The 14,726-nt window shown below is 33.1% G+C and overlaps 1 protein-coding gene and 1 long non-coding RNA gene across 4 annotated transcripts in view; both read right to left on the reverse strand.

Moving 5' to 3' along the window:
- Positions 1–14,726, reverse strand: part of camkmt (calmodulin-lysine N-methyltransferase) — a 250,520-nt gene that overhangs the window by 27,323 nt on the left and 208,471 nt on the right. For both annotated transcript variants that reach the window (XR_015505741.1, XM_087279009.1), the window contains exon 9: positions 11,413–11,476. Coding sequence is in view for 1 of the 2 variants with exons in the window: in XM_087279009.1 (XP_087135135.1) it covers positions 11,413–11,476 (64 nt within the window). In the remaining variant the exon portion in view is untranslated. The remainder of the gene's footprint in view (positions 1–11,412; positions 11,477–14,726) is intronic.
- On the reverse strand, positions 991–5,947 carry LOC147841000 (uncharacterized). Of its 2 annotated transcripts, none has more exons than XR_015505743.1 (6): positions 4,525–5,947; positions 4,156–4,216; positions 3,644–3,703; positions 3,235–3,349; positions 2,859–2,970; positions 991–1,229 (listed from the first exon to the last, which is right to left on the reverse strand). It is a non-coding gene; the product is annotated as an uncharacterized LOC147841000 (long non-coding RNA). The 2 variants fall into 2 exon arrangements; XR_015505742.1 differs by having other exon boundaries at positions 4,166–4,216; positions 4,525–5,656.

A 14,726-nucleotide genomic window follows, 5' to 3' on the forward strand; every position in this document is an offset into this window, starting at 1 on the left:
CCTAACCTCATGAATCCGTCTAAAGCAGGCTGGTCATTATGACATTTAAGCTGACTTTGGTTTCATGAATCAATTACTTTTGTTCCAGTTTACGTTTTGGTTAAGCACAAAGTTATGTTGATTAAAAATGATTTAATATTTTCATGTTAACCTTATAAAATTAAGGTGCAGTACACCCAAATATGGAAAACCAGGGGACAGCTTTATGCACTGAACAGTCTGAAGAAACTGGTTATTTTATTTTTCTTCACAAAATACTTTGTCAAAAAATAAAATAAACATAATAATAATAATATAAAGTGTGTGTAGAGTTTTTCATGGTCATTTGCAGTACTGTATTTAGATGCACAGTAACTGATTTTTTCCCAAAATTCATTGTAAAATCTGCAGTAGCATACTGATAATCATGTTCACAGTATGGAAATGTTGAGAATACATTATCATGCTGTGAAAACAGCAATATATACAGTAACACACTGTGCACAGCTTATACAGTAAACAACTGTTGAGAAATGCAGTATAATACCGTGAAAACAACAGAAATCGTTTACAGTGTAAGTAAATAGTATTTAAGGCTACACTGTAAACGATTTCTTGTTAAATTAACAGTAAGTTACTGGCAACAATTATCCAGTAGCTGCTGTATTTCATAAAACAGTAACATTACTGTAATACTAATTACATTAGTATTAAATTCACTGTAAAATGTAATACATCATTTTACTGTTGTTGATTTTTACTGTAACACTAATTACAGTAGTGGTGGACATACTGCAAAACTGAAAACAGTATTTTATTGTACATTTTTACCATGAAGAACTACGGTATTTTAATGTTACTTTCATTATTACTGTATAGTATTTTACAGTTATTAAATGTTATTTTATTTTATTTAATAGTGCTACTTTATAATGGGTAAAAATGTTCAAAAATTGCACAAGTGTTATTTTAACTGTTCAAGACGTACAAGAAAAATAAAGAAACTGAAACTTTTAACTTCTCAATAAAGGTTTATTGTGTAAACCATGCTAAAACAGTAGCAATAATTCAATAAAACAGGGCAACAGAACACTAATAAACAATTGATCATTAAAACCAGTCAACAATTAATGCATCAAAAATTATTACAATTTTAAAAAAGGTGAGAATACTGCTACAAGACAGGAAATGATGAAGGCCAAATGATGTGGAAAGGGACAGTGAAAAAGGGCAGCAACATGATGATGATCCTGCAAAAATGACAAGCAAAATCAATCACTGAAGTAAAAACTAATCATCCCTCAAACCATTTAATTCATTCAGAAACGAAACACTGCACTGCTGTTTAAATATATATATATATATATATATATATATATATATATATATATATATATATATATATATATATATATATATATATATATATCAGTTATATAAAACAGTTTTTAATTGTTTTTGTTGGTGAAATACAGTTTGTTGTCAATTCACAATTACACTAACGTTAATGGGGAAAAGATCAGCGGGCATTGTTCTTGAAGATCGCTAGTCAGGTGTGTAAAAAATAAAGTCTCATCTTAACTTAATGTCCGACTCTGTATAGCTCGAATATCTGATTCCATGATCACACTACTAGTGCTTCCACGGATTTAAGAGGGGTGAACACAGTTCATTCTGACTTTAAATGGCTATATATTTAACATATTTAAAATTAAATAAATAAAATAATCTAATTTAACGTGACTAATGTTAATTAAATACTTTTAGGTTTTTAACACGTATAAATCCACTTCTAACTTACAGACAAGATTGCTTTAGAGAACATGAAAGCTGTGGGTCATTTAAAAAAAAATAATGCTAATGATAAGTTACTGATATACAGTTGAAGTCAGAATTATTAGCCCCCTTCGATTTTTTTTCTTCTTTTTTAAATATTTCCCAAATGGTGTTTAACAGAGCAAGGACATTTTTACAGTATGTCTGATAATATTTTTTCTTCTGGAGAAAGTCTGATTTGTTTTATTTCAGCTAGGATAAAAGCAGTTTTTAATTTTTTATGAACCATTTTAGGGACAAAATTATTAGCCTCTTTAAGCTATATTTTTTCTCGATAGTCTACAGAACAAACCACTGTTATACAATAACTTGCCTAATTCCCCTAACCTGCCTAGTTAACTTAATTAACCTAGTTAAGCCTTTAAATGTCACTCTAAGCTGTATAGAAGTGTCTTAAAAATATCATTTAAAATATTATTTACAGTCATCACGGCAAAGATAAAATAAATCAGTTGTTAGAAATGAGTTATTAAAATTATTATGTTTAGAAATGTATTGAAAAAATCTTCTCTCCCTTAAACAGAAATTGGGGAAAAAATAAACAAGCGGTCTAATAATTCAGGGGGGCTAATAATTCTGACTTCAACTGTATGGTTTGCATAAAACAAAGTAATCACTAAGCATTCATTTTTGGCAAAATCTGCAGAGAGGCTCAGCGACACAAGGAAATTTGTTAAAGTTGAGTAGAGAACTAAAGAGCAGTCTAGCCTACTTCATGAAATGTTTGTGGTAATAATCTGCTGTCAATTCATATTACTGTATTTCAATATGCAGCAGTGATGGCATGTCAGCGAGACAAATAAACATTTTATCGAGTCATTTCATACAATTTATTTATTTATTTATTTTTTATACGAACACCTCTCCAGTGACATTTCCTCAAACTAAATCATCATAACGTTACTGTGCACAGCATCAGTAAAACGTTTAGAATAATTTAAATACTTATTTTTTTAAAACAGTTACTGCTGATTACAAACTAACATTAAAAATAGGCTTACAGAAATCCTGTATGCATGATAATATAAAGATGTATTACTCACTGATGTCGAAGCACTTCCAGGTCATCAGAGATGTAGACAGGACAGAATATGTGCTATCAAATGAGCTCTTGTGCAGCCTTTGTTGGACATCCAGGTAGTATGTTCACCCACACTGTAAGAAACAAAAACAGAAACAATTTATTAAAATGTGAGGGATAGTAAACATGTTTGGTCTACAGAGAGAAGAAAATGTTTACTTTAAGCATTGATCCTAATGAATCTATTTCTGAACTACATTTAACCTTATCACGGAAACAGCATTTTTGAGCTTTTAGACCAGGGGTGCTCAACCTTGTTTGCTTTAAATTAGAATTAAAACAATAAATCTCTATGTCAAATAAAATACTTCAGATCTAAATAAAGCAGGTGTTTTTACCTAAAGGTTCCTTCCCTCCAGTTAGTTTGGCTGCAAATCCCTCCACATCTGTGCTTTATTCGGTTCTTGTCTTAAGAGTAACTGGTGTCGCATTCCAGGTCCATCACAATCTTGGCTAGAAGGACAATATGACAAAAGACAAGACACATATAAATAAAAGTCTCAGAATAAAATATTTAAAGGAATAGTTTACTATTTTGCCACTATTTACTCCACGTGTTATAAACTAGTTTGAATTTCTGTTGAACACTAAAGCAGATATTTTTAAGAATGTTAGTAACCAGTAACTATTGATATTGCAATTCAACTTGCAATCCATGTTAAGACAAAAATGAATAGCATAAAATAACATAAAATATCAACTTGACATTTAAAAATCTAATCAAAATGAGGAAGACATCAACATTACCTTGAATAATCAAGTGAGGAGTGATTGGTAGCATCAGTTTTTCAACATCAATTACTGTAGCTGAAAAACAGATAAATATAATAAAAGTAAAATAAGACTTAACATTAATTAATCTAAATCTATGGTACAACCATACCAATCTGTATGGGGTTAAAATACATTTGTACACAAATCATTCCCTGACCCCAACAAATATAGTGATAATGACTTTGGCTTATATCTGTGTACTCAGAACGTAAACTCACCTCAGGTACACCTGAACACCAAAAATTAAATGTACAATTAATGACACACTATACATCAAGCTCATTAACATTATTGAGAAATAGACAATTAATATGTATTTTGTTAATATTAACTTTAGCTTAAAATAATTCAACTGCATTTAAATTTCAGCTCCATTTAATAAAACAGTTAAGACTCATTTCATTATGAGTTTAGTTTAAATAACTGACTTACAGTTGAAAAATTTTACCATAATGATAGCTTAGTCATAATGACTATGTGAAGACCAGAGCTTACCTTTAAACGTTTAACTTTTCATGGTGACTTCGCCTTCATCTCAGTGTTGTGCTGAAATAGAGAATTCATTAATGCAGTTACAATAAGTTAAAGTTATGTTTTTTCAGGTAACTAAGCGTATGGTCAAAAACTCACTCAAGATAAACTCACTGTATCTAATACCTCGCAAACACTACAATGACCGCCTGGCGGCTTTCTTGTTTAAAATACCATTTGTTAACGGACAGCGTGACATAACATAAGAACCTAACGTTACAACTAATGTCACTTGGTTAATATTTTTAAATTTTACACTCAATACACAGAAAAATATACAAAACAATCCTTCAACGGACAGAATTTGACTTTAAAACACTTACCGAGGATGAATTCGCTGGATGAAAGATGACAGGTGAATTTCAAATTAGGAGAGCCGTTGCCTGCAGGTCGAGTCGTGTCCGTTCGGTTCTATGAATCGGCTCCTTAGTGAACAGTAAAGATTTGAATCCGCCTAAAACCGATTCCTTTTTGTATATGATTCATTACTATTTCGTTAAACTGCTTGGCCACACGCATTTATACACTAATTATACACTAAATGCATATTGCTGAATGTGCTCGTGAACACGTGTGATCAAATAATTCCCGAGCAAACGGTTCAATACGATTCAGAGTCGCTCGAGTGCTGAACCGAACCAGTGCAAACGTGATATTGATTACAATATAGTAACATTGTTTTTTATTCACTTTACCAGCGAAATTATTACATATATTTGACCTTGACAATAAGAATAAAGTTCGTTTGAAGTGTTTTGAGAATTAATATTTTTTTTCTCCCAGAATTCATTTCACATCAACAAGCAAATGGTAATGGTGGATGTGAAAGCCCAGCTAATATTATAAATATTGCGTTTAATACGTCACGAAATGAAATTTTAACAGTGTTTCATGCGAGAATGTAGTTCTTACAAACTCAAATCTGTGGTTTATTTATAGATATCATGTGTAAATTGTAAGCGTGCTTTGCCGATAGCGGAGATTCTGACCTCCAGGGTGTCCATCATCACTAATGTATCCGGCGAAACGAGGTTATAATCGGCTAGACATGTGAGACTTGCCCCGGTCTTAGATGGCTCTATAATGAATGTGTTATGAAATTTAGTTTTAACCGTTTTTCATGCGGGAATGTAGTTGTTTTAAACTCAAGTCTGTGGTTTATTTATAGAGATGGTGCGTATTTTAAAATATTGTTTTGAAAATGCGGAGATGTGACCTCCATGGTGACGGGTGCCCAATCCTCATGAATCCGTCTAAAGCAGGCTGGTCATTCTGACATTTAAGCTGACTTTGGTTTCATGAATCAATTACTTTTGTTCCAGTTTACGTTTTGGTTAAGCACAAAGTTATGTTGATTAAAAATGATTTAATATTTTCATGTTAACCTTATAAAATTAAGGTGCAGTACACCCAAAAATGGAAAACCAGGGGACAGTTTTATGCACCGAACAGTCTGAAGAAACTGGTTAGTTTTTTTTCTTCACAAAATACTTTGTCAAAAAATAAAATAAACATAATAATAATAATATAAAGTGTGTGTAGAGTTTTTCATGGCCATTTGCAGTACTGTATTTAGATGCACAGTAACTGATTTTTCCCCAAATTCATTGTAAAATCTGCAGTAGCATACTGTTAATCATGTTCACAGTATGAAAATGTTGAGAATACATTATCATGCTGTGAAAACAGCAATATATACAGTAACACACTGTGCACAGCTTATACAGTAAACAACTGTTGAGAAATGCAGTATAATACCGTGAAAACAACAGAAATCGTTTACAGTGTACTTATGTTAAAGTAGGATTAAATACTGTTGTTCTGTTTTAATGCGCATTCCATAAATGGGTGCCAACATTGTGTTTTTTTGGCAATGTAATGCTGTTTGAATACCTCCACGCCATTAAGACTGCATGCATAGTAAAAAACAAATGTACCGGGTCATGGTATAAGATTGTTAGGGCACCTGTTCGGAAACAAACTTTTAGGAATTTTAATCCTTCAAATAAAGAAATGTGGTCGACTGTAGGAAGCTTTGAGTGGTATCTGAACTCCAGATCGTCTCCATTATGTCTCAAAGCCCGATTGGCGTTTGTGGAGTTTTGCATCATTACATTCTATTTGATTTCTCCCAGGTATTATATTAGATAATAAACAAAAAGATTAAAGCTCACCTAATCCAATCAATGGCTGGAAGCGCATCCCCTCTCTTTATAGATCAACAAGCCCAGACCAACCAGGCAAGCTAAGAGGATTACCCAAAGGTTCAAAGTTTCTTTGAAATCCTTCGGTTTTAAATAATATTTCATATTTTGTTGGTATTGTTGCTTTAATTAAATAGGCAATGACACAAATGAAACAAACAACTACTAATATGAGAGAAGGATCATCTCAAAACAACAGATGTTTTCTTTTTTTTCTTTAAGCTCTGCATGGGGTGTACGTCAAAAGCACAAATGCATAAATCTACAGATGTGTTAATCAGCTGTATGCCGGCCATATGTTCCTCTGGGATTCTACAATAACAAATCAGAGTCATTACAGGGAAAATAAATTGGTTAAAATAAATCTGCTCAATCATTTGGTCAGTAGTGCTATAGGGAAAATCACCAGAATAAATCTCATCTAAGCAATGCGTCAGCAAATCAAGACAAAACATTTGCCTTTACTGAATGAGTGATTGTTTTAACAACATTATTACAGGGCAAATTAATTTGAATTCTGGCAACACACACAGGCTTATGTATACACTCTCAGAAATAAAGATGCGTAACCTGTTACTGAGGTAGTACCTTCTATTTTTAAATATATTTATTATCTGTTTTTTGTCTTGTCTCTGTAATTCTGTTGCACTGTAGAAGCTCTATCACGAAAACAAATTCCTTGTATGTGTGAAGATACCTAGCAATAATACTCTTTCTGATTCTGATACAAAAGGTACACTTTTGTAGCTTACAGAGCCACATTTGTACCTTAAAGGTACATATTAATGCATAAAAAGCACAAATGTGTACCTTAATGATACAAAAGTGTACCCTAAAGTTACAAAATTGTACTTTTAATGTACCAATATGCACTTTTACAAATGTGTACCTTTTGAAAAGGTACTACCCCAGTGCCAGATTGTTTACCTTTATTTCTGAGAGTGTACAGAAGGTCAACATAAAAATTTTCTTAAAAACGTTTTTTTACTATTATTTATTGCTACCACTTTTCAAATACACTGCAACAGTAATAACCACAAAAAACATTTTATTCTGATTAACAGCCAATGTCTGGATAAATAATTAAGTGACCATACTTTATAAATTCAGAGAAGGTATTCTCAAGTGGCTGCTTATTTGTTTTAAAAATTCCATAGTTGTATAAACTGTATAAAGGGTTAATTTGAAAACAGTTAACACTGTTTTATTCATTTCAATAAGTCATGTTTTATTTTGTTTTGAAGAGTCTATTTGAAAAAAAATAAATAAATAAATTTAATAATAATAAAAAATAAAAAACTTTTCACACACAGTTCTTTCCAACACAATCTCAGTTCAATTCATAACTATTTGTCATAAAGGCTAATTTGTTTGAATTTGCATGATCCCATTCGTACATTTTAGTTTGTTTTATTCATCATCTTCAAAAACCAGTTGGGGCATCCCTTCTTTTACAAAAGGTACATTTTTATACTAATGAAATCATGTGAATTCATACAAATCAGCCACTTTTCTGAAAATATGTAATGTTACGTTTCCTCATGAGATTGGCCTGTTTTTTCTGGTTCTCTAATCTGATTGGCTGAAAGCCATTCAATAATATCACTCTGACAGACATGACATGGCATGACAGAGGTTATATGTGAAATAAAAAAAATGCTTTGGTTATATCTAATAGCAATATTTACAATGTTAAATCAGCTTGGTCAGAGTTATTTTGACTGATATACTTGTTTATTGTTAAACGTTATTGGTTAATGAAAGACATTTAATATTTGAAATTACACTTGTATTTAGTAAATGTACTTTTAACACAGATCTACCAACTACCTGTGGCGTTATTTCAATGACAAATGTCGTGAGAGCAGTATTAGAAGTCGAGATTGCATTTCTGTAATAGCCTACACATGCGGATCTCTTTGCTTGCGCGACAATTTCCTCTGCTCGTGCACAAAACTTCTTGCACGCCCCCTCAAATATAAGCCGCTTCAAGAGCGCACAGATCTTCTTGTGCGCTCTCAAATAAATGCTGCTAAAGTGCGATTTAGTGCGTTTATGTCTCCAGCATTTATTAGATTTTCTAGGAATATTTATGAATGTCTCTAATAGACCTACAGAGCGATATTAATGCGTCCTGAAGTAAAGTGAAACGGCTATAAATCGTGTTTGCTGGCCTTATGCATCATGCAACTGTCAGTTAGACAGTCAGCACGTAACCTTATAGTGTAAACAAATGACACACAACACTACTACTGTTACAGAAAAGTAAATGCTGTTATAATTCACTTACCTTTTAATACATTTTGGTGTGATTATTACCTGCTATTAAAAAATAAAATGTTCTGAATGAGAAGCTGTAATGTAGACATGGCGGAATGAATTTTGGCGTGGCGTCCTGCCATGGAAGAATGAATGTAGCGGAAACCATGCTTTGTATTTTAAAATGCTGCAAAATCCAAAATGTTTGTAATAACTGCCAATTGATGTTACATCGTTGCAACATCAGACAAAAGATACTGTATAAGGATCAATCCTATAAAGTCCTAATCGCTTTCCTCAGCAGAAATGTTTAAACTACTGCTAAACCAGTACGGACAGATCTCTGTAGGTTGATGTTGCTTTAGGTTATTCAGTGCACTGTGAGCAAGATCCTCTGTTTTGCATTCACTCAGACATAACAAAACTCTACATTATTCAATGAAATAATACAAATACTTGTTGTTTAGAAAGTTTTTTTTTTTTTAATTACAATGGCATTTTGCTGTTTTGATGGTCAACCGCAAATGTAAATTCATTGTGGAAGAAACTAGTTCCTTAAATAATAAGGATTTTTGAGATACTCTGTTGTTTACCCACTTATGGCGTTGAACTGTTGTAAAAATAAAATATCACATTCACAGAAGTGCGCAACAGCTGTAAATTAGCAATACACACAAATCACAGCAGTGCTGGTATACAGTCATATTGCAGTGTTACAAATGTGATACTGCTCATACTGTATATACACTGTATTTATAATAATTTACATGTATAACACATGTGTTTTACTTAATTGCCAAGGGGACAACCATGTAAGTAAAGAACATGCTTTGCACTGTATACAACATGGAATTTAGAGAAAATAAAGATAATATGGTTTATTATTTTGTGTGGTTATTTTCGTTGTGGTGGGTGTTGATGAATAAATATATATATATATATATATATATATATTTTCATCACAAAAACTTTATTTTAAGTTGTGGTGGAAATTACAGAATTCTCCTGTGATGTATGAACATCCAGTTTTTCTGAAAGTAAACCAGTGAAATAAAGCAAAGTGTGAAATTAACTGAAAATCACTATTCTTTAGTTAGCCTTTCTTAAAATACACTTATCCTCCGTGTCTCTCTCTCACACACACCACAGCCTTAAAGAGGTTGTCCAGAGAGTACTTTTAAGGCTTAGTTGTGTTTCTAAGATGCAAAGGAATGTGGGCTCATAATTCATTTGTAAAACATCACGTTATTTTTACATATATATCTTACTTTCATTATATACTGCTGCTCCGCTAACATGAAAATGACATATTTGATGTCATATTTCCTAGTTCCTCCGAAAGGCCCACCCTTAAAAGGTTCTGATTGGTCAGCTAACATAATGTGCTGTATTTCGCAGATCGGCTCCACGTCACCAGGAAAAGCATCACGTCTCTACAAGCACGTGCTTTTGCACTGTGTTAACACTCAGAGTAGCTGTTAGCCGTATTAGTTTGCGCCTGAATCAGACAGAAAATGACACGGAGGACACAGCTGATTCTCATGTCTGCTCTCTAAAATAAAATAAAAACTAGCAAGTGTCTTTCATATATATTTGAAACAAGCTTGTTTAAGTAACATGAAACGTTCAAATATCTTTTGTGAGTTTGTTATTTGAGATGTAGAACATACGGAAAGCAGCTACGTAATGAGACACTGCAGCGCTGGTGAAGATTGTAGGTGTTTACAGCGGTTTGACGGAAAAATATGAATTTATAGCTAAATTTTTAGCGGTGCCAAACAGTATTTCCCATAGTTTACACCCTTGTTTATGTCCTTGCTACAACATACCGTTAACACTAGAAACTGTGCATGCATTAGATCAATTTTAACAAATAAAAATACAGGTTGTGGTTCACAATCTACAGCTTCTGCTTAGAGCTGCTCCTTCTTTGAGGAGTTTTTAGCCAATTCAGCACTAAACTGAGAGAGATTTTGGAAGCTGTCCTTTGTCAAATGCTGACTTTATATTTTTTTCATAACTCTCTGGAATATAATTAAAATTAAACTGTGAGCACTTCTCTCTTTATGTCGTGTCTTTTGAAAGCCCAAATACAGAAACAAACTGTGGAAATAGCATTTGGACGCATTTTAGCTTTCTCTACTGTAATTACAGGGGTGTATGCATGCAACCTGAAGCGTTTGCGATCTCACTAGCCCGGATGTATTTTTTGTAGTCCCCAAATTTGTCCGCTGAAGGCTTTGCTAAGCTACAGTAACTCTGTAAAAGCCAATGTATCCCTTTGCATTAAACTTTGAGCAGATTACATTCAGAGATGTTGTTTATGTTCACACAGCGACATTACACATTGACTAAATTTTAAAATATGATAATGTTGTAAACCACACCTTTAAACACATTATCAAAAATCAAAGTTGACAACCATGCAGATACAGTACACAAAAATCCGCAGTTATCTTCGAAGTGCTCTTCATTTTCCGTACAGGGTCTTATATCAAGGGGGCATGAAAGAGGACTTGTGGGTCTTATGATTAGTGCAGAGCGTAAAGTAGATGAGATGACCCAATCTAAGTTGCACATAATAAGTATTAAAGTATTACATGATATTAATCCTGCTATTCCATTTCTCGCTCAATCACTGCATGCCAACTAATTACTGAGAGTTCATACACATGCACACACACATGCATGCACAGAGAGGGGGAGAGAGAGAGAGAGAGAGAGAGAGAGAGAGAGAGAGTCACTTACATCAGGTCGCAGTAATCTTCTTAGTGCATCAACCAGACTGCCTCTGTACTGGTCAAGAAACAGACTAGGAGGTGGAAAAAAAGACAGAGAAAGGAGAAAGATTAGAATTCAATGCAACAATAATGCCTCCAGATAAAGCAGCAGGCTATTTATTTCCATTGTTTCTGAATAAATCCACCTGCACTGTGGAAAAAAACCTATTTGTAGATGGAGATGCCCTGTTTTTTTCCTTTAAGTGTGAAAAAAATCTTGTTGCATTGGTGTGACAGCATTCAAATCAAAGCTAAGACACACGCTAGCTGAGGTGAACAATCAAGGAAGTATCAGGTGATGTTCACAGGATACAAAGTAGTAAAGAGAAACATTAAAATAAAATAGTAAAACACACAGTTTCAAACGACTGAGGTAAACAGATGCTGAACATCAAAGCGTATCTTGACGGGGTGTGCAGTTTTATAGAAGTCACAGGAACATGACACAAATTTGATTTGGCTGACCAGTTGTCTTTAACCATGTTTATTCTAATCACAATATTCTCAAAAAGACAGGAGTTTTTTTTGAGGAATAGTTCACGCAAAAATGAGATTTCTGTCATCATTTACTCACCTATCAGTTGTTCAAAACCTATTTGAGTGTCTTTGGTTGAACACAAAGGAAAATCCTGTATTTTGGTGGCTGGTATCTATCAAATTTCTAAGCATTTTTTTCCCTACTATGGAAGTCAATCGGAGTGAAGAACTAAAGATCTGAGAATCCTTGAAGCAAAATTATGTGTGTTGTTTTAAGAAAGCAACAATTAATTTGTGTTGTGTTTTATTCCCATTTGTTTTTATTCATTTTCTTCATTTAATTATTTTATTTCATCATATAATCATTAGTTATTTATATAATTATCATTATATCATTTTATTGATCATTAGTTATTGATTTCATTATTATTATTAATACATTATTATTGCTTTATTATTACTTAATTTTTCCATATTGTTATAATTTTATGACTGTGTGGATTTAAGTGACACTTGTTTTCATAATGTATCCATTTTAAGGTCTGGATTGTCTCTGGATAATGTTGTGAAGCAGTAATTTTCCATTGCTGTTGCTTGTGGTATATTAACACTTGTTGAATTTATTCTGGTCAGATGAAGTCTGAGCGTTGAATCATACGCAACTAAGATTATTCAGTAAGTTCTGCTCTTTCTTTATCATCTACTTCATCTTCTGTTTCTGCTCCTCTCTAACCGCCAGCTCCCATCATTCTTTAAAATATCTTCTTTTGTGTTTAACAGAAGAAGAGAACTCATAATGGCTTCAAAACTGTACGTGGGTGAGTAATTAGTAAGTTCATTTTCACTTTTGTGTGAACCATCCCTTTAATGAGTTTTTGTTTGTTTTTTATTTTTTAAAAATCATGTTATATATATATATATATATATATATATATATATATATTATATATATATTAGGGGTGTCACGATTTCGATTTTAAATCGAAGTCGATCAAAATTTATGCTCAATTTCGATTATCGAATCAAAAAATAGAATCGTCGATGCTGCCACGCCCCCATGTCACGTCAGCTTGGCTTGCCAAGCGGGAAAGAAACAGGCTTGTTGAAGTGCTTGTTAAACTGCAGAAGCAGGAGACCCGTTAACAGAACTTAAACCCTCTCCTCTTTCAATGAAGTCGCCGGTGTGTAAGCATTTTGGATTTCCAGTGAGTTATGTTGACAACGTTCGTGTTGTCAACAAAAAAACACAGTTTTGCAAGCTCTGCTATGTACGTATTACGTACGGTTCGTCCGATAGACAACACCGGCATCGCGATCCTTCGCCCGCCCCCGTTGCAAATCCGCTCGCGAAAAGTACACACTCAGGCCCTGTTTATACTGTCTTTGTTTTTAAATGGCATTTTAGAACGAAAACGATTTGACATCCACAGTGGCCTGTAGCATTTCTGAGCAGCCCTCCTTCCTCTCTACCTCTGAAAATGCACATCATGTGACCACACGGACACAGAAGCACACACAGCCATGCGCTCGAGACAGCGGGTCTAGGCAGTCAGAGGACTGCTTCAATCTTTCACTCACTTGTACCTAGTCATTTTAGCGAACACCTCAGATACTGTTGGCTGGTTCCTGTTGGTTGTGCGTCTTTTTTACCGACGCCATTATAACGACACAGATCACTGCCTATTCACGAGTCCCGCAGAAAAAGTGATTGACAGGTGGTAATTATGTGTGTATCTTGCCTTTATTCATTTACTGTATGATTTGTTTATAAGTAAAACAAAGACCATGCATGTCAGGTAGTTTAAACAGTAGGCTACAAATAATTAATTGGTCATTAATTAATTTATTATTCATAATTGAAAATCAAATCAAATCGTGCCTTTAGAATCGAAAATGTAATCGAATCGAGGATTTGGAGGATATATATATATATATATATATATATATATATATATATATATATATATATATTAGGGATGTGCGGAGCAGCCGGTATTTGTATTTGTATTTGTATTTGTTGAGGGGGGGAAAAGTATTTGTATTTGTATTTGTATTTGTATTCGAGTAAAATTCAAAATGCCGCAGAAATATATATTTTTTCTATTACACTTCTAATTTACGTTATAGTGAAAGTATTGTTTAATTATACCCATTATATAAATTATAGATATGCAATATTGGCTGTTGTTTTTGAACATGTGATAAGAAATGTCATTGAAAATAAAATAACATAGAAGCCATTATCTCATCCATGGTTAAACCAACAACTAATAAAATACCATTGTGAATATTATGAACCCCACCACCACCGTTCTTGTTGAAGGACACTGAATAGACAGAATAAAAACAAATAATACTTCAAAAATCTGTTCTTCTTCTGAAAGAACTTTTTTCCAATGCACAGAATTCCAAAAATAAGCTAAATAAATCTAAATAAAACCCTGCCTGGGAGATCTGGCAGAACAAAAGTATTCTATATAATACTAAAAGATACAACCCTGCTATTATCATTGCCAGCCACAAAAAAGACACAAAGTTTGTTTGTTTGTTTATTTAGAGATATCTGCAAATATTTTTCAATGGAAGTCAATGGAGGAATATGACTAGTCAGTCATAATATATTTGCAGATATTTCCAATCTGAATTATAATTATGACTAGTCAAAATATAATTAGAGATATCTCTAAATATATTTATGGATAGTCTCAACAAGGTTTAAATGCTAAAACGGCTTGCCATACGCACAGTGGCACAGTGGAGATTTCTCTAGTTATATCCTTTCAGTCGTTTGATATGCAGTGACAT

Source organism: Danio rerio, chromosome 13 (genome assembly GCF_052040795.2).
Source record: "Danio rerio strain M-AB ecotype USA chromosome 13, GRCz13ab, whole genome shotgun sequence".
Classification (NCBI taxonomy): Eukaryota; Metazoa; Chordata; class Actinopteri; order Cypriniformes; family Danionidae; genus Danio; species Danio rerio.